The 24,358-nt window shown below is 37.9% G+C and overlaps 1 protein-coding gene across 1 annotated transcript in view; it reads left to right on the forward strand.

Moving 5' to 3' along the window:
- Positions 1–1,068: 1,068 nt before the first annotated feature.
- LOC113997865 (collagen alpha-3(IV) chain) overlaps positions 1,069–24,358 on the forward strand; it is a gene marked incomplete at its 5' end in the record, with an annotated part of 41,536 nt that continues 18,246 nt past the window's right edge. Inside the window, 29 exons of the mRNA XM_039384953.1 lie at positions 1,069–1,227; positions 1,695–1,739; positions 2,034–2,096; positions 2,831–2,884; positions 3,698–3,724; positions 4,339–4,416; positions 5,468–5,530; positions 6,029–6,064; positions 6,183–6,224; positions 6,424–6,501; positions 7,953–8,015; positions 8,288–8,344; positions 9,268–9,312; positions 10,660–10,713; positions 11,140–11,181; positions 12,488–12,575; positions 12,923–12,958; positions 13,299–13,463; positions 14,592–14,684; positions 15,420–15,515; positions 15,851–15,921; positions 17,087–17,275; positions 18,140–18,308; positions 19,182–19,274; positions 20,360–20,464; positions 21,368–21,465; positions 22,909–23,059; positions 23,187–23,300; positions 24,078–24,245. Coding sequence (XP_039240887.1) covers positions 1,069–1,227; positions 1,695–1,739; positions 2,034–2,096; positions 2,831–2,884; positions 3,698–3,724; positions 4,339–4,416; positions 5,468–5,530; positions 6,029–6,064; positions 6,183–6,224; positions 6,424–6,501; positions 7,953–8,015; positions 8,288–8,344; positions 9,268–9,312; positions 10,660–10,713; positions 11,140–11,181; positions 12,488–12,575; positions 12,923–12,958; positions 13,299–13,463; positions 14,592–14,684; positions 15,420–15,515; positions 15,851–15,921; positions 17,087–17,275; positions 18,140–18,308; positions 19,182–19,274; positions 20,360–20,464; positions 21,368–21,465; positions 22,909–23,059; positions 23,187–23,300; positions 24,078–24,245 — 2,542 coding nt within the window. The remainder of the gene's footprint in view (positions 1,228–1,694; positions 1,740–2,033; positions 2,097–2,830; positions 2,885–3,697; positions 3,725–4,338; positions 4,417–5,467; positions 5,531–6,028; positions 6,065–6,182; positions 6,225–6,423; positions 6,502–7,952; positions 8,016–8,287; positions 8,345–9,267; positions 9,313–10,659; positions 10,714–11,139; positions 11,182–12,487; positions 12,576–12,922; positions 12,959–13,298; positions 13,464–14,591; positions 14,685–15,419; positions 15,516–15,850; positions 15,922–17,086; positions 17,276–18,139; positions 18,309–19,181; positions 19,275–20,359; positions 20,465–21,367; positions 21,466–22,908; positions 23,060–23,186; positions 23,301–24,077; positions 24,246–24,358) is intronic.

A 24,358-nucleotide genomic window follows, 5' to 3' on the forward strand; every position in this document is an offset into this window, starting at 1 on the left:
TGTCTAGGACCTGCACTAATGTGGCTACAGCAGTTAACCACAGCTTTAAACAAATGAGGTTCATTTGCTTAGGTATTGTTGCATTATTGTGCCCTATCTGGTTTCTGCAGTACTTTGTGGAAGTGATACCCAGGGTAGATTTCATACATGATGATGAGCCATTTATTTGAACTCATTGAGGTGTTTACTAGAACATTTCCCTTTTAATAAGTGATAATAACTTCTGCAAGAATGGCAAAAAGCAGGGATAGTTTATCTAGCAAGCAGATCTCTGTTAGCCTGGATGCCATCTGTTGTAGTGTTTGCCAGTCAGCTTCTATTCCATGCCTGTACATTTTCTTAAACAAAATGTGGCCCAGCATTTTAGAAGTTATGTTATTGTCCACGTTTCCCATTTCCTTTCTGGAGGCAATAAAATTTTCTTGTTAGCAATAAAGCTCTGAGCATCTTGAAAGAATTCTAGCAGGTTCTGTGACAGGACAGTGCTGTGTCACTGCTGCACTCTTTGCTGTCTTCTTTCAGTCTTGCTCTCCCACTCTGTTTAGCCCCCTTTAGGCCTGCTCCTGGTTTTCTTTTCCAAGTTCAACAGTGCAGGTGAGAGTGCATTATATGTGGACATCACCCATATCTGGGAACCTTCCAGGTATTTCCTCCCAGGGAAGCATTTCCAGCTCTCATAGTTTGAACAAATCCATAACAACCTGTTTCTAAACATACACTGTTACCTTTTTGACTTATGATGAGACATATCATACAGATTTCTTCACTGTGAGGGTATGAGGATGGTGAGGCCCTGGAAGAGGTTCCCCATCCTTAGAAGTGTTCAAGGCCAGGTTGGATGAGGCTTTGAGCAACCTGGTCTAGTGCAAGGTATCACTGCCCATGGGAGGGAGGTTGGAACTACATGGTCTTTGAGGTCTCTTCCAGCCTGAATCATTCTATGATTTCACGATACATCCTCTGAAAACACTGAAAGGGAGAGCAGGACACCAAGATTTATGCAAGTTTTATTAAACAGTTGTTTGCTTTAGTGTCTGTAATAGGCAAATAATTTATTTATCTACGTAGTTAGTTTTGTGTGACCATGTTGATATTGAGATTAAAAATATTGCATGTCCCACTGACATATTTGTGCTTTTTCTCATTTCTATTGAAATACATTGCTTTCCATTTGTGACCCAGGGTTCTCCAGGGCTTACGGGCTTAGTTGGACCCAAAGGTATACGAGTAAGTGTTTACATTTTAAACAAACTTTTATGTTTTAAATGTTGTGTTAAATTCCAACTTGGTTCAAAAATATATGAAAATAAAAGCAAAATATTATAACATTATATATGATTTTAAAGTATGATTAAAATTTATGACATGGTGTGTGCACACACATTATTTATTTTTAGAGCTTTTGCTTTTTTGCCAGACTGTATGTAGGTTCATGCTGTATGTATTTAATATTTGGGAGTGCTATGAAAAAGTCAGACTAGAATTCCATGAAGAGGTTTATTTTTGGGTTTTTTTCCTGTGGGCAAATCCAGTTTATGTTAACAGTGTGTAAGCTACCATTCTGCTTGATTCACAGTCAGAAGAGTTAAGGAAATAATGATCTCTTGATAGAATCATCTTCTTATGAATGTGATCAAAGGAAAACTGCTTTTGTTTAATATTTGTAATATATTCCTGTGGTTTTATATGATTAGGGACTCCCAGGAATACCCGGATTTTCAGGTCCTCCAGGCCTTCCAGTAAGTAAAAATGAAACCAATTTAACCATTTGTCTCTTGTTACAGCCTTCAGTGCCCAATTATCCTCAGCTCAATGTGCTCACTGTAGTCTCAACATCAACTTTGTCTCTGTCAATTGGCCTAGAGATAAAAATCTTAGCATCAGCAATTCTTACTCATTGTAATGATTTAAGAATACATTGTAATCTGTCAAGTCTTGTGAAACACTGCTCCAACATAAACTTTTCAGTGTTTCTGTAGGGCAATATGAATGTGCAAAAACAAAGCCTGTGTCAATTTTGTGCCTCTTTTTAGGGTGAACCAGGATCTGTTGGGCCTCCTGGGCGCCCGGGCGTTCCAGGATGCAACGGCACAAAGGTACAAACCAAGCTGAATGTTCTGGAGATTGTTTGGCTGTGCTTGGGAATGGCCAAAAGTATTCTAAATTCCAACCCCCCACCTCCCCCAATATACAAAAACTTCAATTTGTTTTGGTTTGTGACTTTATCACTTAGAAAAAGCTGGAATCATGAGGCCAGAGGAAGGAAAAGTGCTGCCTTTTTGTGCAAGATAGATAATTAAACTTTGCTAAAAGTTAAGAATAATGTTTGATATTTTGACAGATAAACTTCATTCGTTTAATCCAGAAGACCCAATCAGTTTTGTCCAACATGTCCTTCTGTTGCAATGGGTTATAGAAGAGATGGTTAATTAATTGTATTTCTCCAGTATCTAGCTTGCAGTTGACAATTCATAAGTCCTGAAAGCAATTAAAAGACATAATGTTAAGTTACAGATTTACTGGATTTTCTTTGCTTTATGAGCAAATGCTTCCTGTATTCTGAAAAAGGGAATCAGAATACTGCCTCCTACAGAAAATCATACATTTTTAGTGTAACAGTGAACTGAGCTGACGGCAAATAAAGCCTGGTGTCTGGGGCAGAACTCAAGACCCATACAATGCTATGTTCCCCTTCTAGCAAAATATGGTGGCAATGCACGCACAGTTTTAGTGTGATGACATAAAAAATTTCTTTTATAATCACATTTGCTAAAAGCAGACTAAATAATAATCAATAATATGCATTAACAATCACTGTTACTGCTTTCAGGGTGACCAAGGATTTCCAGGTCCTCCAGGTAGAAGAGGTGCTCCAGGTGTTCCAGTAGGTGTCTGTGAAATTCATGATTGGGTGCATTCCTACCACATAGAGCCAGTCACTGAAGGAGGGTAAAGCCTCACATTAGCTCATATTGATGACAGTTGAAATATATAGGTATCTCCATTTTATCAGTATGAAAACTGTGTGGTAAAGAGACCAGAGTTAAAAGTAATGCTTTACTGGCTGTATGTTGGGCCTCAACTTCTTAGTTAATGAGTGCATAACGTTCATTGACTGGAGTTAGCTCTTTAATCTCAAGGGATATTCATGAAAATTTACCACTTAATCTCTAAACACGTCAAAAATATATGTAAAATATTGCATAAATATCTTTGAGGTAAAAATGGCTTAATTAAGTTGATAAGAATCATGAATTAAACCCAGAACTTCTCATTCTGGGTGCATTGCTTTAACCCTAGGATTTGGGTTTTTTCTCTGCAGAAATGTGTTTTTAAGAGCAATTTCTGAACAAATGGAAAAGAAATGCTCTCTGTCAAGTTCCAATGGCTTCAAATCTAATAATTTCTAAACATGATCTTTACTTTACCAGCTCTTCTGGTTTTATTTTTTTATTCATTTGTTAAGGTCAGGCTTCAAAACAGTTCTACCTTCACTTGTAGAGTTGTACCTGTGACATAATTTTTAACAATATGCCCTTTCTTCTTTACTTGAAGTCTGGCATAATAAACCCAACTACACACCTTCTTCATGGAAATAAATAACTTGAAGAGCACCAAGCTTAGAGAATATTTAACATATCCTTTGAGCACTGTCTCTTTTACTTTTCTGTTTTAATATGACTGTTCTTCTTCCTAGGGTATTGATGGTATCAAAGGAGAGAAGGTCAGTTATTTGCATCATATTACACAAAGTATTTATTGGCTATCAACAATTTGTGTATATGTCTGCTGCTGGAAAAGAGTTCTTAACATCACCATTCATGGGAAACAGAAGGTTTACTGTCCAGAGGAAGCAACCACAAAGTTTGGTGCTTCATTTGGATGTGTACCATTCACCTCAAGTTACAAAATGGTATATAATTGTTTTTCCCTTAAGCTACTGTTACTGCATGCAGGGAATTTAACACTTTCAAGCACACAAGGAACTAAGCTCCTCCCCCAAACGGGTTATGAATCCATAGGGAAATCTGCAGGTGGACTAGAGAGTATTTTAAAGGGTTAAAAAGAATCAAAAATAAATTGAAGGCAAGGACAGTGCATGAGTAATGTAGGTATATCTGGAAAGAAGACTGCTCCTAACAGAGAGCTGGAATGACTGAAAAAGGTATATTTGTTTAATAAAATCTTTTTTAAAGGTAGAATTATCCATAGTGGATAATTTCCATCATTATGCAGTTCTGATGCTGCTTATTTCCCTACAAACTGTATTAGAAGATCTGTTTCACTAGAGAGTTCTACAGCATAACTTTTTATCTTTCTTTTTATCTAATTGTCCAGGGGTCCCCCGCAGATGGATATAGCCAAGAGTATGGTGCAAAAGGTGATCCTGGATTGCCAGGAATGCCTGGACTTCAGGTAACTCAAAATTAAGACAATGAGACAGATATATGAAATAATATAAAATAATATAAAAAACACCATTGTATATAAAATCATTAGGTGTTAAAAATATATTGTATTTTATGTAATTTAAATGTATTATTTATTTAATGTAGAGACAGTATTTTTCACAACTATGTCACTAATTTCTAAACAGAAAACAGTTCTCTGCCTTAAATGATTAACTTTATATAATCTGATCAATACTATATATTAGAAGTCTCTCTTCTGGCTTTACAAAAAGAGTACACCAAGATAATTGTAGTTAACTTTGCCATCAGAACCAATAGTGTCCATTATGTGTTAGTAAAGTGAGATGGGCCAGTCAAGTTGCAGACAAACAGTTCTTTAGATATGGATTTATGAGTTTACTCCTACATATAGGATAGAATAGGATAGAATAGGATAGAATAGAATAGGATAGAATAGAATAGAATAGAATAGAATAGAATAGAATAGTTGGAAGGGACCTATAATGGCCATCTAGTCCAACTGCTAAAATTCCCAGTGAAGTAAGATTGAACAGATTAGACCAACTCAACTTCTAGAGTACTAACAAAGGACAGTATGGTCTATATTTTAAAAATGGACATTAATAGACAGAACTGACATTTCTTTTGAGTATTACAATAAGCAGAGAGCATTAAATTACAAAGAAAATTTAAGAAATATTTTTTCATTTCTTTGAAAGTGAAGCTTTAAAATATAGAGTTTATTGAATAGAATATTTGAAAGATTGAAGGCTTATTAGGACCCTTAATAGGACTATATGGATTATGAATCCACATTTCTCAGAAGAATTACATCCTCATTTGAGTACTTTAGTTTTAGAACAGATATATTTTCTCATGTTTCAAAACATACAGCAACCAATGAAGTAGTGAGGAAGAGTTAAAATTCTATATTATCCTGAGACCTGAAAAAGAAATTCAGGAACAGTGCTGCTCTTCTGTTTGCTATTCAGTTCATTGGTGATTTGCTTATAATCTTGCCAGAGATTTATTCCTGTTTCTTTTTTAACATGTAGGGTGCCCAGGGTGCTCAAGGATATCCTGGGGAACATGGACCACAGGGCCCTCCAGGACCTTTAGTGAGTATGAACTTATATCTCCTTGTTACTTCAACCTTTGACTTTCCCTAAACCCTATGGAATTACACAAATACAAGTACCTGACTCTCCCAGACTCATTTCAGGTCTAGACACATGTGTATGTAAAATCTATGTCCCTCTGCACACATCTGATTTCTTGTTTTCAGTTTCTTTTGATTATTTTATGCATGATAATTTCTATATTTTCAGAGGCATCCTTGTCTACATAGGCATAACTTTTAATTCCCAAATGACTACCTTTTCATTCACTTTAAATACTAATATATATATATATAACTTTGAGAGATGTATGTTTGCAACTAGACTGTATAAACAGTCTGTCACCCACTGACAATGACTTGTGGTTGTAAAAGTGGAAGAAAAAATAAAAATAGTGATATAATTCATCATTTGAAGATGAGTTCTTCAAAACACCTATATCAGTGCTAAAGATTGTGATTTTTTTTAATTAAGGATATTTTCTTTGCTTTTCTGTAGGGCATGCCAGGGAAAGCAGGACCTCCTGGACCTAAGGTAGTCTCAGATTGGTAATAAAAATGAAGACTTTCTGTTATGTATAACATCAATTAACTCATTTTTGTAGGTGTTTTTAAAATTTTTTAAAAAATAATTTTGGGGGATTTTTTTACAGGGTCTTATGGGACTGAAAGTAATAGGAAGCAAAGGAAGAAAGGTAATTCCATAAAAAGTGTAAAACATTTTGTAAGTTTTGTATCTATGTTCTGCATGTTCTGATACGCTGTGGTGAAATGTTTAGGGAAGTAAGTAGTGTGAAATAAAAGTTTTCAGTATATACGTGGAAATCTTTTGCTGGAAAATGTTGGCAAACCACACTGTCTGTTAATGACTCTATTTTTCTTTTTTCTTTCTAGGGTGACACGGGGTTAACTGGCCCCCCTGGACCACCAGGAACTGTCATTGTGACACTGAGTGGACCAGACAACATGACGGTAGTAAAATTGTTACATATCGTGTTCCACAATAAGCCACCTCCCTAGGTTTGACTTCAAGGGGACACTTGCATCTTCATTTTCTTCTTCACTTCCTTTTACCCACCCTAACATTTTCCAGGCTTGTTTAGTTAGATATTAAGGTCTCCTTAGAGTGTGTCTGTACAGCCAGCTCAGCTGGAGCCTGCGTGTCCATGTGCACATCTGCACGATGCCACTGGAATGCTGCATGGATCCACCTGCTGTGGATCTCGGAGTACATGAAGAGGAAATCACTTTTAGCTTCCCCAAATCAACGTGTATTTTCTGGATGGCTCTCAAAGCCACAGCTGTGTTGAACCTCCCGGCCTTGTCACTGAAAATATCAGGACTCTGAGCTACCAGAGTGACAAAAAAGCTTGCAACATGTTCATGTACAAATTGTAGTTTGTTTTCTCGTTGCTTTTACTGAAACGAGTAATCATGGAAAGTGTTGGGAAGACAATAAATATTAAAGAAAGGAAATATTCTGATTCAGCTTTCATTTTAAGTGTTGCTTTATGAATTAAAATTCTTGATTTTTGTCCTTATATAGAAATTAAACAGCATTTATTTTAAGTATTCACATATTAACAGGACAAGTCCTGAACCTGATCTTGACTCTGTTTTTCTTATTCTATTTTCAACTAATCCATGGATGTAGCAAAACTCCTTCTCCATTTAGTGCTAAAATGAAAAGTGAATTTTGCACAAAACTGTATTGAGGAGGGAAGAGAAGGATCACAGGAGCAAGATTCAGCCTTTAGGCACAGCAGCTCTCCCTGTTTAAATCAAATGTGGACCACTTGGAGCACTTTGCAGTCACAGCTGTGGTAGCTGACCATAGGAAAATGGCAATTTTTCAGAGACATTGGGCATTAAGGTTTAAAAAAAACTCAAGAATTGTTACATAAATAGTTTGGAGCATCAGTCTAACCAGGTAATGATTAGGCAGTCCCTAAACTTTGGCTTTACAGTGATCTTAGGTTGTGGCCCAATATATGATGGTGCTATACAGTGATCTAATCTTATGTCCACAGAGGCAAGGATGGTGTGGGTAGCCACTGCATTTATGTTTGGGAAGGAACTGTAGCTCCAGTGAAGCAACTAAGGTTTATTTGGTTTTTTGCTTGCTACTTTTTGCCCTTTGTGGGGATATTTCCTGCAGTCCCCTTGCATGCAATCACAAATAGGTTATTTTGACCTTGTTCTGTTCTGAAATACGTGCAGAACCAGTTTCTTTTTCAGACATCATACATTTAGTCAGGAGCACTGATAGGAATTTTCTGTTTCTTAGTCATTTACGTAGAGCCATCTCTGCTTAAAGAAGCTTGCTGGTGACATGAGGATTTCCCATTTGTAAAACTGGAGCATTATGGTAAGCACAGAAAAATCCAAGAGGCCATAGTAAATTCTTCTTTTCTGTGTAATAGGATTTGAAAGGAGAGAAAGGAGAAAAAGGATCAAGAGGACTTCCAGGGCCCATGGGATTTACAGTAAGTGACCAGAAGTAAATCCCTAAAATCCAGATGTTCAGGCAGCATCAGCTACTATTAGTACTCTAAATGCTACTCTTTAGAGTCCAGTATTTACACCACTTATTTCAACCTTTAATGACAAGAATAAAACTAATGAATAGAATGGAACACCTATTAACAGCACTCTAATTGTACTTTATATTAAAGATTAAAAAAATTTTAAAATATATATTTAATTTAGAAAATGGAAGTCTCAAAACATGAGTATTTTGAGTGTGGTTTTGTTACAGGGGCCAGTTGGTGATTCTCAAAGTGAAAAGGGTGACCGAGGAGAACCTGGAGCAGAGGTATGTGCAAACAATTGGATACAAATAGGTTAAGTCTGTTCTGCAAAGCAGTTTTAAACTGGTTTTGCTGTCCAGTGTTTGTTTCAATGCCACTCTGAGCAAAACTTCTGAGATTCAAAAGCTCTTTCATGCAGTAAAACCAGATGAGAGCTGATAGTCAGGTGACTGTCCCTGTAGGCTCACATACCATAAGAGTACATACATACCCAGAGTAAAGGTCAGGTGATGGTGGGTGCACTTCTATTGGTTTTGCTGTAAAGGTTCTACTGTTGAAACTTTGTAAAAAATGTGCTCTTCTAAACATGTACAGGCTTTATAGTGTAAGTGTATATGTAGAAGAGAATTAAAAACACTGGGTTTACTTGAGACAGCAGACTGAAATTAGTGTACTCAACCAGCAGCCATGTGGAGATATAAAAAGTTGCCTAAGAGAGTTATTCTGTTAACCAGGATAGTATGTAAAAAAATATGTTTAATTTAAAAATCATACATATTAAAATATAATTTACTTGAGTATATCTCCATTTGGAGGATAATTAAATGGAAATCTGCTACTTTACCTTCAAACGACTTGCAAACTTTCAGATAAAAGCTAATCAATGTGATTGCAGGTTCTTAGTAATTAAACTGTAAGAATGCACCAAACTTTCTGCACTTGCCTGGCACTTTCTGCTGGTGAAGTCTGTCACGAATAATCCTCCACAAAAGGAGGAATGTCTGTGGAATATCTTGTTACCTGTTTTGTAGAGTTTTATGAACATTACTTATGATTAATGAACACTTTAAAAATAACCTTAATGGCTTTTTACAATTTATACAGACCTAGCAGATAGTTATGTGCACAGCATCTAGTTGCTATGGTCTTTGAATGCAATGACTCCAGTTTAATCTTTTTAATTTTATTTTTTGTTTTTCCTTTGTAGGGTAAACCTGGAAAAGAAGGTGCCCCAGGTCCACCTGGCTTACCGGTAATGAAGGAAGCCTTCTAAATGTTTTCTAAGTAATAGTCATCTCTTTGTCACAGTTGTATCTTCCCGTCACAGCTTTTTCTCATTGCATAATGTGTTTGAAAATGTTAATTTGCGTACACTGAAACATTTCCTTTCACACCATGGAACATACCATGTCCTCATAGAGAGGCTCAGTTCATAGATGTTGTTTCTTCTGTGTAAAATCAAAGTCAGCAGCTTGCTGCTGACTGTCTAATGAATTTTGAGACACACTCAAAGTTGTGCAAAATTAATTCTGCTGAGTTTTATTCTGGTTAGTGACATTGAAATTTTTGCAAAAGAGTTATGCCTTCCCTTTGACATAAATCGAGAAGAAAAATGAATAGTTTTTAATCACTAGAATCAAAGAAATTTTTTTACAAAGAAAAGTTATTGTCAGGGTCACAGCTGTCTTGGCCTGAAACAAGATGACTAATAGATATTAGACTGTCATAATTCTTAATTTTGCTTATAGAATGGCATATTTTATCTCATTTGTGGATTAATTTAAAAGCTGAAGTTGTTCAAATGTATTTGAAATGCTATATTCAGTTGCTTAAATATCAATTCTTTTATTTACTTCACTTCCACTTGCACAACATCATTAGAGTCACAGTGACCTTACAAATATCTTATCAACATTCTTCCTGCAGAATAGCCCATTTCACATGTATCCTACTAAAACATCTCTGTCATGCCAAAACGACCTTCACAGACAGTCTAAACACATTCCAGTCTGACAAAGCACATGGAATGACAGACTGCAAAGCTCTGTTAACAGAAAGAAAGCTTTCTGTCATGGCAAAGACATGTCATTGCTCTGTTCCCATTTCAACTTCACTAACCAGCAGTGCACTGAACTGCATAAGCCTCCGAGAAGTCCCTTTGCCTTGCACATGCACAACTGCAGAAAGCCTTAGTCTGTTCTGCCTGGTCTTGCTGACACCTCTTGAGATCACACAGACTGAGCAAGTTCTGGTTGTTGAACGTGAGAGCCTCACATTGTGTTCAGTTTCTCCCCTTTGAGAAATAGTTTGCAGAGGGAGAACAAATCAGAGCCTCCTACACTTGTGCTCTCCAGAGGGTCTCCATCTTGGGAGTGTTGGACTGTGCTATAATAAAGGCAGGTTTGGATGGGAGACCTGTGGCATTTCCTACAGACAGGGAACTCTGCCTCAGACTGGGGCTTTCACTGAGAATTCTTCCCTGAGCAAGTCACATTCACCTTTCCAGCACCATGAAAGATTAAAGCTTTTACATTTTAGATCTTACTGATGTCAGTGCTAAAAGATTCATCCTCATTAAATTGTGTACTGTCATCTGCAGGGACAAAAGGGTGAACAGGGCAGACCAGGACTGGCTGGAAGGCAAGGAGCTAAGGTATTATCTAGTGGTTTTGTTGTTGCTTTTGAGAGTGAGGATAAGTTATGCTTGGGGGTTATTACATAATTGAGGGTGAGGATAAGTTATGTTTGAAGGTTTTTATATAATTTCATTTATCACTATATATACTACATGTTTTACTTGACCTAAGAGATGACAAGTAATGATATCATGGAATAAGGAATGGATCAGCTGAAATGGACTGTGTGTTTGAACTGGTGTCCATCTATGCCTGCTGAGCTCCTGTAGTTTTTGGTGTATGTGGCTGAATAGTTGTGCAACCAACAGACAGGGTGGTGAATGACTGGTCAGGAGCAGAAGTTCTTCCTTAATGTTATGAACAACATACTGAAGTACCAGTGGGTAAATGTCATTCCATGTATTGTTTTTAATAAACAAACCCATCTCTGTCCTTTGATGAAGGGGATGAAAGGAAACCCTGGTCCACCTGGAGCTTGTGGTCGAGTAAGTGTAAATTATCTTCATGATATTGTTTTTCTAAACCATTAGAATAAGAATAAGCCAAACTGACTATTTGAGGCAATAGTGGATGTTCAGTGATGCTCTAGTCAAGGCATGGCTTTCACAAGGTACTGATACTGCTGGGATTTCACAGAGATGGCATCTTCCTTCATGTGGAGCTGGATGCAGGATAAGTGCCTGATCCTGCAATTTTGGCAGGATATTGGACTGTCAAAGAATAGTTACAAGAATTCACAAGAGTTAATATTTAAACCAATTTCTAATCAATTCCAGGTGGCATTCATTGTAAAATCCGAAGACTTTTTAAAGAAAGCAAGAGCTGCCATGAGTATGATTTCTCTGTCTAACCATGCTGTTTCCCTCGTGGCTTTCCTAAAGGCCCCACGTGCACCTAATGGAAACCTTCTGCCCAAATCATTTAAAAGAAATAGCTTTGTAAAAAGCTGAATTTTTGTGATATTGATAACATAGAAAACAAACCACTGCTTTTCAAAAAATCTGTAGGAGAAAAGTAAAAATTTTGAATTTTAATTTTAAGCAGTTTTTCATTCATTTTAAAATTGGTGCATTAGTAGTCAGTTTAAGTTTCAAAGTGATGTTTATGTATCAAGGCACAGTAATTATTGTAATAATGATTTGCCAGTAGTGGTGCCCATGCAAAATAATCCAGAAAAGAGCAAAAATCTGTAGTTATAAAAAAGAGTTACAGCAAATTGCCCTTTGATTTTGCCTGTCATTTGTAGAAACTTTGAAACATCGTAATATTAAACCTCAATAAACTAATTATTAATTTTTATAGGAATTATTTTTAAAATCATTAGATTTTAAATAGTTGAGTTTTGTCCATTTTCACGTACGATAATTTAAAAGAGTAGCCTAGATATAGCTGATGCTGCTTTGAGCCACTGGATTCGCCTAAGTGATCCTAGAGATTTCTTTCCAGAATATTTTCTGTTTCATGGCTACCATCATATTCATGACTGGGCCTCCAACTTACACCTTGCCTGTATAATTGCATCTGCAGGCAGAGATGTTCTCTGAGTATTGAGGAACTGAGCTGGAAAGCTCAGCCCCATATATTTTACAGGTCTCTTGGCATTGTCTCTGTATAGCAATTATGATTTCACCCCTGATTGTTTGTAATTACCATGTGATTAGCAAGGGCTCGTGGTGTCACATCAAAATTATGAATGAGATTGTAACTGTTTTAGCCAAATGTTCAATATGAGGGACTGTGCTTCTCAATTCTTCTTGCAAATCTTTCTTTTCTTATCATCTTTCTCTTAAGACGGAGTATTATGATTATGTGGTTGGTGAAAAAGGAGATGAAGGACCCCCTGGACCTCCTGGACCAAAAGGTCAACGTGGCATTCCCGGTGAGTGGGACATCAAAACTAGAATTTTAGCAACAGCAGTCCACTCAAAGCAGACTACGCTTTGAGCACCCAGCAACCTGCTTCTGCCTTTACAAAAATATTTCCTAAACTCCCATCAAATTGCAGACTTGAAATGGGTTTTAAGATTTTCATCTACGGCATTATTTCCTCTTAAAAGTAATTGTCAGTGTGCAACAGTTGCATGAGTGTTAGAATTCTACTCAGGAAAAACAAAATTCTTATTTTATCTTTTAAGCTTAAAATGCAGAAGATCAAAGTTTGTAGTCAGTTTTATTGAATAGTGACTTTGAAGAGTATAAAGTGGTTTAACTCAAGTTCTTTTGCAGGGCCACAGGGTCCTCCTGGAGATGCTGGTAGACCAGGTATGTAAAATAATCCAGTACCAATAATAAAATACATTGTTCTTCCTGTCTGTTATACTGAATCAGGTTTGTGAAATCTTGCTTTCATGTGACTTTAAATCTATCTCTAAGTGGTAAAAAATTGTCACTCAAAAGCTTTGAAGGGTCAAGTACTTAGGTTAAAGATCATTTTAAAATGTCTTTAGATTCTCATTGTGATTATTTAATATATTACAAGATAAAAAAGATTTCTGGGATGAACAGTGTATTTGTCTGACACTCATCCTATTGAGTACTTACTTGGCTTTGAAATTCCACTTCTTCTTTAACTCTGTTTTTGTATTATCTCCTCTGTGGTTAGGTGTGTCAAGACCTGGTCTGAGAGGTCCTCCAGGATTTCCTGGGCCAAAAGGAACAAAAGGAGAGAAAGGACAAACTGGCTTGTGTATTGTAGGCCCTCCAGGACCACCTGGTATTACTGGCAGACCTGGTTCTATTGGATTACCAGGTCCTCCAGGAGAACCAGGTGATGTGTCAGTATGGTATTTATCATGAAGAAGAACAAATCCAGAGTCATCTTAATATCTAATGCAGGAGATTATGCAAATATATCACTTATAGAGTATATTTTGGGTAATGTGGTTGTATATAAATTCTCTTTGAAATTTTGTTTTAGGATATCCATGAAAACATGCATTTAACACAGGTCTGTCCTCCATTGCTAGTGAGTTTCTCTGGGAATATACAATGACTTCCCAAAATAAAGATTTCTCCCTTTTTGTATAACTGTGACTGTAAAAATAGTCTACATAAAACCAAGAAAGACTAATAAGAGAAAATTTGTTCTTAAAATTAGTTCTTCCAAAAGTCGTAGTAAATCTGTAAAACTAAATTCAGAAGAGGCTAATCTGAAAGCTAGAGAAATAGAGAACTTGCATACCTCCAGAGGTCTTAGCGGGCCTTAGAGGAGACTTGAAGTTCTGGCAGCATGAAAATGTATCAGTAGCAGTTTATAAAACTTCTGGAAAATGTATTATCTAGGAATACCTCTTTAACTAGGAGTACCAACAGGACCATGTTTCTTTTATATGAGGTATTGCCAAAAGAGGTTTTTTTGATGTAACACTAATATAGTCCTACTCTTTTATCTCTCTTTAAAAATGTATTTGTCCCCCAAATATATTAGCTTAGGAAGAACTTGATGCATGTTCTGTTTTTTTAAAGTAATAGTAAATTAAGCGGAATAATTCTGAAAGATAAATGAACAGCATTAATAATTTACGCTTAATAAAAAGTTTACCTTCCATTTGTGGTAAAAGAAAGAATTATGTTCCTATTGATTCAAATGAAATGGAAATACTTTCTCCAGAAGGGACCATGCTTTTAAAAGTCTAGATAGATGGATCCAATAATCTGCTGAGATTTACTTTGGCATTACCATATTTATCGTCAAGTACTTCTAGTTGAAGGTGGTTTGGATTTTTCCAGGTAGTTTTCTCTTTTAGATGAATCATAGAATATCTCAAGTTGGAAGGGATCCATAAGGATCAGAATACTGTCTCCAGCTCATCCCTGCAACTTTTCTCTCTTAACAACTAGAGAATTGTCTGAATAACCTGCTGAAGTAATGATGCCATGCTCATTTCATTAACAGGTGGAGTAACATTCAGAAGAGGCCTGCCAGGATTTCCTGGAGAACCAGGATGTGTAGGACCTCCAGGACCTCCAGGAGATACTGGCATGAAAGGTCAGTTCCAGAAAAGCATCACTCACAAGTAGATGGTACAATCCACTAATCTTCATCTTAATTTTATTTTAAGACATTTGACAATTTCAGAGATTTAAGAAAATTCATTGGGGATAGCAAGATGTCTTCCTCACCTTACATCTCCCCTCCATCTGAAAGAGCAGTGCATGTGCCAGCACTGCGCACCAGTTGTACAGCACTGCACAGGGTGTAGATCTTCACTGGAACAAACAATTATTACAGACTGGTAGGGTTTTGTAGTCTCCTGTACAGTCAATGCTAACAGTTGGTCTCTGAAAGAAGCTTCCTGCTGCAAATTTCACCCATAGGAGCTGCTGAATCTCTTTGCTTTTTGTCAGACATTAGAATGACCCTGGCTTGTCACAGAGCCATGTTAGTTCAAAGAGTATGTTCCTTTCTTCTTTCAAAATAATTTGGCTTATCAGTAGAGTGACTGTATCCAAATTGTTTACTAAAGCTTAACTTGAAAAAATCAAGAGATTTAAACCAAATGTTCCTGCCTTTTCAATTAAATGTAGTCAGTTCTGATTTGCTGTCTGAGCACAGGTAATTTAGTGCTATGTTGGAAGTGATCTTCCAACAAAATTGAGGTAATGATTCTAGTGCTCTCTGGCCAAAAAGTGTTATCCATCCTCTATAACAAACTATGTAGCACTCTAGTTAAGCTTGACTGTGACTTGCCGTGGAACAACTACTGAATTATTTTCATTCTAGGTGATGATGCTGGCATGTGTATTGATTGCAGCTACATTCCAGGAATACCTGGTCTTCCTGGTTCTCCTGGGCCACGTGGTCAGGATGGCATACCTGGTAAATTATCTCGTTGTTCCTAACAGAGTAGTAGGAAATGCCAATAATTTTGCTTTAAGCATGAGAATCAGGTATGGGCATGTCTGCAGGATGCAGTCCTTGGACTAGCCCTGAGGAGGTGATGAGTGGGAGAGCCTGATGCAGCTCCATCTGCTGAGAGCAGCACAAATCTACAAGAGAAGTCAGAGTGCTAATAGGCTTAGGCACAGCCTGAAGCTGAGTCAGTCTATGACAGTGCAGTCGATGTAACAAGCAGAAACATTCAATGCTGAGCTTGTCAAAATCCATGTCCTTTCTTTCAATTTTCTTTACAAAATATACTGCTTCTTTTGCAGGTAGAGAAGGAACAACAGGTCCAAAAGGTTCTCCAGGTTCTCCAGGAGCACCAGGGTTTCCAGGGGCTCAAGTAAGACTTCGGTTTTTCAGATTAATGTCCAGATCCCACAAGAATTATTTCAGAGAAACCTCATGGCTTGTGTTACCTGCAGTGACATACTGGGTGATCTCAACAGGGTTTTTTCAGGTAGCAATGAGTGTGCCTGCCTGGGAGGTGAGGTAGAGCCTGTGATGTATGGCTGACACACCTTTACTTGAGCCTGGTTTGCTCAGGGCAGCAAGCTCAGCCCAGGCAGTGAGGCAGGTAAACACCTATGTAATTAAGCTGTGCTGCATTTCATGGTGGTGAGACTGCTTCCTCTGCCTGGTATGGGGAGTTTATAGTTATCTTCTGTTCTTCTGTAATCATGGTGGTGGCTGTAAAGCATATATGGAGCTTTGTGTGCTGTGATCTTTGTCAGACTTCTTGCATTTCTTGTTTCCAGGAACTGCTAAAACCACAGCTGTTCAGAAAAACATACTTCTCATAATGCCCTCGTCAGGGGTGCAAAAGACAGTCCCTCTTGGGAAATATGATGAAGAGGGAAGGCCAACACCTGCTGCCATATACATACTGTTTGGTGGTTCTAACTTGTGCCTGCAGTAGTAATTATTTTAGGGAAATTACAGTCAGTGCTGTCCAATAAAAAATCATGCACAAGTATTCTTTGTGGTGGTTGCTGTACAGAATGAGTCTGCTAACAGGGTTTTCTAGGAGGCTCCCAACAGTTCCTGAGCCCAAGATCACAAGAGCCCAGTGTGCTTGGAGCTTGTACTGGTTTGGCTGGGATAGAGTACCCACTTTGTAACCTGTGGGAAAAAGTTAGCTAGGAACAGAGCTAGCTATGGCACATACAGTGTCCCCTGGGGAGATATTTCCATGTGGAGGAGAAATCCCTAATCAGGTTTTAAGGTACTGTCTTATCCTTCTTTTTGTGACATAGTCTTAAATTATCCTACATCATTCCATCTTATAGTAGCATAAATTAAATGATAATCAAGTCCAAAAGGAGTAAAGGAAGGAGAAAAAGAAAAAAAACAAACACAACCCCATGTTCACTGGAGTGTGCCATTACAGTGAATGAACATGAGAATGAAGAGAACCCCTCTGAGGTATTTAATTAAAAAAGAAAAAAAAAATTGAAAACAGCTGACATATGTCTAGCACTGAAATTGTTTTGATTACTCTGTTCCAGGGACCTCCAGGCTTTAGAGGAGATCAAGGACAGAAAGGATCAAAAGGTGAGCCAGGATATGTCCATCCAGAAGGGCCAAAAGGTGAGCGAGGAGATCCAGGAGCCAGGGGAGACAAAGGAAGAAGAGGTTCAAGTGGATTTCTGGGAAGACCTGGCTCTAAAGGATCCAAGGGCTCTAAAGGTGAAGAGGTGGGTATGCATTTTTTGCAGTTAATATAGAAGTCATGAAAACCTGTCAGTATTTTATCTTGTACAACACTCTGTTTAATCTGTGCAGATACTTCAACTGAATATCCCCGGCCTGACTTAGGGTGCTGTTGTCAGCTATACCAACCAATATGCATGAAAGAATTGAGAGGAAATATGTAATACCAGAGAGAGGCCAGTGTAGGTACATGGTGCTGAAAAACCTCAGCAGTCTATTGATGTGTTAGTTTGGGTATTTATATTGGAGCATTATGTTGGATCTTTTAAAAAAAGACTTTTTTCCTGACTTCTTGTAATGCTTAATAATTCAAATAGTTCCTGTTCAGTCTTAAAGGGTTAATCTTCAGTCAGGCCTGAGAGAACACAAAAGCTGGGAGGATTGACCTTAAAACTAGAATCGTTAGAGCAGAGCTCAGCAGAAACAAAAAGTGATGATTGTTGTTGTGTTATGTTGGCTGTGAAACTGTTAACATGATTCAGATACAACTGTCTCTAAACCTGACTCCACAGCATTCAAGGAGAATCAGAGCTGAGGTAGTTTTTTTTGCCAAATCAATTTTAAAACAGAAAAAAAAAGTGTACAGTGTAACACCACAGTGATTGAAAAAATCAAGCTATTATATTTATTTGTACTGTTTCCCTCTTAGTAGCCCTCTATTTGTAACCACTGATATTAAAATTTATATTCCTTTAATCACAAGTAAATCAGAGCAAAAATTTCTCTTAAATTAGCAGAGCTACTCTGTTACTAAAATAATACAAGATTATAGCCAGAGAATTAGGCATTGTATTATGAAAGCTGGTGTGGAAAGCAAGTAATGCATGGTATACATGTGTAATCATTAGGGACTGGCTGGTTCAAAAGGAGATAGAGGACTACCTGGATTGCCTGGCAGACTTGGTCTTCCTGGAGAAATGGGGCTTCCTGGGCTGCCAGGATATGGACCACCAGGAATGAGAGGTTTTAAAGGCTCTAAAGGAATACCAGGTCCACCTGGATTACCTGGAGAAGCTGGTTTGTAACTTCCTATTTTACTCTGTTTTACCAATGTTAAAGAGCACTTGATTGAACTTGCAGAGATAGACTGAAGTCAAAGACATAATTTTGAAAACACAGAATGTTTTTCCTTTCCATAATGTTTCCATAGTGTTGTTCCAGCTTTGGTCCCACCAAAGATAATAGCAAAAGTCCTGGGTTCATGAGATAATTGAGGTTGGAAGGGACTCTCTGCAATCTTTACTCCAAACTACTGCTCGGATCAGGGACATCTGTGAGGTCAATCAAGTTACTCATGGCATTATTCAACTGGTCCTTGAAAACCTCCAAGGACAAAGCACATTATCCCTGGGCAACCTGTTCCGGTGCTTGTTTGTCTTCATTGTGGAAAAAAAAAGTATTTTAACATGTATCCAGTCATCTTCAGTAGTGTGAGCTAAATCAGCAGGGTAAAATAGGAAGGGCATAATAATTTCTGAATGTTGAAAACATACCAGTGAATGTATTTACAGGCAGCATGATCTGGAAGAACTCAGTTGAACGGCAGATATAGTCAAGGTTGCTTAAAGACAATGCCCATGGAGTTGCAGATTAAGCATTTCTCAATTGCATCATTTTCCTAGTGACTCTCTGCTTCCTTTTCTGGGTCTCCAGTAGACTGCAGGAGGGCTGAGAGGAAGACTGCAGGTGGGCTTGGTGTCAATAAAATGATTTTACTTTATGAAGCCAGGATTTGAAGGCTTTTCAAAGCCTGTTGGACTTTCAGAAACATGGAAAACTGTAGAATACATTTTTAACCAATTAGATTGATCACTAGTATTTTTAAATGCTCAAGATTACATATTGCCAAGCTATATGCCTTTGTAATATTTGATTATATGTTTCCTGAAGGTCTGAAAGGAGAGACCAGTAGGGCAACTCCACTACCTGCATTGCCAGGACCTCAAGGACCAGATGGTTTACCTGGACCCCCAGGAGTGCCTGGTGAGTACATCTGCACTAGATACAGGAAAATCGGGGATTAACTGATTAGGATTTCTCTCCCAGCTTTGGCCAGGTAAAACCATTGGATTGCTTTGAAAAAGCTATAAAAAGGATTTCTGTGGTACAGAAACTTTGGAATTAGCTGCAACATTCCCTTTCAAGAAAACTAGTGGAAATGGATGTGAATAGGAAGGGCACACAGGGCCATGTCCAAGGTGTGCAGTATGGCAGAAATTCTGAGCAACCCTATGCTTTGAGTTGGTTTCTCCAAGAACTAGAAACATTTGGTGCATGTGCTGCAGCTTGTATATCCAGAAAGGTGCTTCTGGCATAGTTTTGACAAAAGCATATCCTAAATTATGCTGAGACTGCTGCAACCTTTAAAACAGAAGGAATAAAATTAGGTTAAAGCATTCTTTGTGAAGACCTTGGCCCTTCTCATGCTTTGCAGAGGCACAGTCAAAAAGTAACAGTATTATTACTCTGTTCCTGGTTACTTTCTGACATGACTTCTACTAACCCTTGAACTAAAATATTGAGAACCCGAGTTTCCCTTTTTTGGGGAGGGGTTCCAACTTGGATTCTTGGTGGGATTTTTTTTGGTTGCTGGTGTTCTAAATTTTGCAGAATTTTTAAATGGACCAAAGGACAGTAAGTGACAGAGTAACCATAATGTGTCTTGGCATGGGTTTTGTAGAACAATAGTCCTTAAAACTGCCCTGAACAGCACAGGAAATTTTTTGACAGCTTTATGGTAGTTTCTGTTCCAAGCCTCACCCCTGAAATATGTGTTTGTATCCTCTCAAGAAGTGGAAGATTTTTATCTGCACGTAGCTGTTTCTAGGAATCTGCACTTTGGCTGGATTGCATAAAAACAACTCATGGACTCATACCTGCTTTGACACTGGGAATGCAATTAGCATTTTAACTGTGAAAACTTGCAGTGGAGGAGAAATAGTGTCTTAAGTTCTAATATAATCTACAGTCATGTCCTAATTAACAATAATAAACCATAACACAACTAATCTTACAAGCTGATGTTCTGTGGTAAGATATTTCACAGTTTACTTTTTTTCTTTGTACAGGTAGGGTTGGAGCAAGAGGTCAGCCAGGTGATTCAGGACATTCAGGGCCAACAGGTGACACAGGCTATCCAGGGCTTGGGTTTCCTGGAAACCCAGGGCCAAAAGGTAAAATACTCTTTTTGATCTTCTTCCAAAAAAAAAGCAAACCCAAAGAAATCTGCCTTTTTTTTTTTCAGTATACCCTAAAAGTAATTAGCAAGTAAAAAAAAAATAAAAATCAATGAATATTTGTCAGACAGGTAAATATTTTTAGCAGTCTTGTAATTTGCTGCCTTAAGTCTTAGAAATTGCAAGTTTGAAATATTTTGAAGTATTTCAGAGTATCAAGTATCAAAGCTGACAGAAGGAAGGTATTTTAAGACATTGATGCTTTCTGGAATACTGCCCAAACAGGTGCAGCCATCTCATCCGAGTGCCACCCTTATTTCAGATGGATTCTCTTTACCTGGATATGTGTTTACAAAGACAGAGCTGTATAACTGTCAGTTATTTTTAATCAGTTTTGGTTCTGTACAATGCAATACCTGTTCTAACATGCAGGTAATAGAAAGCACTTTGAATATTGCAAATTTGGCCATTCCCATGCAAAGTCATTCCCATGCACCCTTTGAACACTAGAAATACTTAGAAATTCTCATACTCTTGTAAGGACAGGATGAAAAAATAAAAGCTCTGATACTGAAACTACAACCAAGCTGCTTGTTGAAGAAAGCAGGGAAAGAAGGGAACTGACATCAGAATAACTTGACTTTAGAAAAAAGACTCCCATGCTAAATAATTGGTTTGAAACAAGTAACCAGTGTTACAGTCAACACAGAGGGGATGTCTGTTGGGGAATATGTAAGGAACAAGATGCAAAGTGTCACATCAACTCTGAACCAAATGCACTCTTCAGCTTATGTAAGCTGCCTTAGTGTCAGAGGCTTATGACTGCATCCATACAAATCCCCATTTGTAAAATAAAGTGATAACCACAGCATCTGTACTGCCATTTAATTCCTTCTGCAGGAGATAAAGGACTTGCAGGAGGCAGAGGGGCACCAGGTTTTGAAGGAAAGGTTGGAGATCCAGGCCGAGCTGGAAACCTAGGACAACCAGGAGAAAAGGTTTGGTTAGAAATACGGCACAGACTTTTCCATAGGTCCCAATTTATTCCAAATAAATTAGGAAATGTAAGGAACATAGGAGTTTCTATACTTCCTGACCAGTGATGCACAACTTATGAAATTAAATTCTTTATATAAAAAGGGGCTCAAGCCAAAATTTTAAATTCTAATAAATTATTCTGGAACTCTAAGCGGTTTGGGAAGTTTTCCTGCTTCAGTTTTCAGAGCACAAGGATGATATTGCATTGCTTATGGGAAAAAAATTAGGTCCACAGCTTCTGAAAAGATAGCTGTTCAGAAATTGCAATTAAGCACATTTTTCATGGAGGTCAGTGACAAGTAAGAATATATTTAATTTAAGCAAACGCTCTGTTGAATTGAAGCACGAAGGAAGTAGGTTGGAGGTAGTACTGCAGCCACTCTTGCTGATTAACAGAAACTAATCTGCTGCTGGCATATGTAAATGTAAGATTCTTTACCACTCTGTAATCAGGATTCAAATTTGAACAAAATAACAGCTAAATGTTTGGATAAGGTAGCATTTCTTTTTTTTTTTTTTTGTATGTGCTCATATGTCATTCTTCTGTGTGTTTTTTGATATAACAAATTGAGGGGCTTGAGGCTGTGGGATTTTTATTATTATCTTTATTATTGTTGTTGTTGTTGCTATTATTATTTAATCTGTTTGATGCCACAGAACAGCTGGACATGAAGTGACCTCTGTGGTCCAAGTATATCATCAGTGACTGTAGAAGCTCAGGTCTACTGACCTGCTTTATGAACATATTGATTTGTTGACACACAAAGCTAGTACTCAAGGCAACCAACAGTTCAGTCAGAAAGAAAAAACCACTAATTTAAACTTTCCAGACAGGGAATACATTTGGGACATTTGTGATAAAACCAGTCTTCGTGAAAAACGGTGTTCAGGAGAATGATTTAAAAAAAAAAAACAACCCACAACTGACTGAGTATTCTGAGACATATCTGGGTGCTGACCTTGATTATTTAAATAAATATTTTGATAAAAATATGGCTATTATATAAAAATAAAGGGGAAACTGTATTTGCACAAACTTCAACCATACTTTCAGATAGAGGTCCAAAGATTTTCACAGCTACAGAAGGCATCCTAATGCAGTAAAGACCAAATGGGGTGAAGTATCTTGCATTGCTCAGTAGCAACTTCTTAGAGTTAGGAGACAAATTTGAAAAGCTGTCTAGATGAATTACTGCTTTGGTATGGAACCTGCAGCTGGTCAGTAAGGAACATCCTTTGGTCTCTGAATTGAAGCCATCAGAAATTATAGTGTGAACGATCCACAGGGAATAAAGAGAATTATTCTAATGAAATAAGTTAATTAATTGTTTGCAGAGTGGAGAAAACATTTTGGCAGATTTGCAAAGTATAGCTGATTGTTTACATTTCACTCTGTGTTGCAGGGTGAGCCAGGCATGGTTATTCCTGGAGAGCCAGGTAGACTGGGTTCACCAGGAAGTCATGGCATTCCTGGCTCAAAAGGTGAAGGTGGACTTCCAGGACTTCCAGGTCCACCGGGGCATCCTGGGCATGATGGTGCTGATGGCCTAAGAGGTAACGTTGTCAAAGGAGCTCAGGGTGCACAGCAAATTATTTTAAGGAAAGCCAAGTCCAACAATTCTCACTGAAAGCCTGAAACTTCTACTTAATATAGTTGTGAATCCAGTCTCCTTTCTTTCAGGAGATCGTGGCTCACCCGGAGTTCCTGGAGATCCAGGTTTTCCAGGGAAACCTGCTGAATGTCTTATTGGCCTGCCAGGTTTGCCAGGTGGCCAGGGAGCTACAGGCCCACCAGGTAGGACCTTCTGAACCAAAAGTGCCATTTGGCTGTGTGACTCTGGGTTCTGTTTGTGCCTTCCAATGGCCTGAGGGAGCTGAAATTGTTTCTGGATGTTGGTTATAGAATAGTATGTAAGGAAATATGGGCCCATTTAAAAGATGCTCTTTCTACAGATGGGAGGAAGAAAATGCACTGACAGAGGTGGGTTAAAATTCAGATTCCGTCGTACAGTATAAAGAGTAATCAAATCAAATTCCACAGAAAAAAGGATATTTCAGTCATTTGAACTATAGGACCAAACTTAGATTCTGTGGTGCAATGTGATTGATAAATAAAGGAAGAGCTCAGCTAAGCAGGAAAACAGTTTGGGGTCCCAAAAGTACCTGCATATGATATATATATATGTATATATATCATATACTGCATATGATATCTGCACACTCAGATACCCTGCACAGTCCTTCTCCTATGATCTCAAAAGGATTTTATTTTTTTGCTTTTTTGAGAATGAATACAGAATTGGTGGGATTTTATGTTTGGTTGTTTGTTTTCCTCTTTCTGAGAAAGAACAGAACTCTCTACTCTCACTTTTTTTTCTTTTTCTCCTCCCTTTTCAAAAAACTCAACCTTTAGCTCTTCTAAGATTTTCTGAGCAGGTATGTTGTCTCACAGATCTAGTATTTAGCCCTCAAACAGAGTTCAAGAAGAGTTTCATGGTCATGATGGCAAGACAGAGATGAAGGTTTATTTTTCAGACATGTACCATACTACACTGTCATGCCTTTTTCGCAGGGGGAAGAGGTTCACAAGGTTCAAAAGGAAGACTAGGTCCTCCTGGCTTGAGTATCCCAGGAATCCATGGGAAGCCTGGGGAACCTGGACTAATAGGTCTTCAGGGAAATGCAGGATTACCTGGTCCCAAGGGGCAGCCTGGAAGGCCAGGAATCTCTGGTGTGCCAGGTAAGGATTCCCCAAATAATTGTTTTGACATAGCAATTAAGTCAGTCTTCACAAAAAGGTGTCAGTCCTGCTGAAATATTTTTCCATCAATAGCTTTCATATATCTTTGAGAT

Source organism: Pipra filicauda, unplaced genomic scaffold (genome assembly GCF_003945595.2).
Source record: "Pipra filicauda isolate LSUMZ 115617 unplaced genomic scaffold, ASM394559v2 scaffold387_size670060_pilon, whole genome shotgun sequence".
Taxonomy (NCBI): Eukaryota; Metazoa; Chordata; class Aves; order Passeriformes; family Pipridae; genus Pipra; species Pipra filicauda.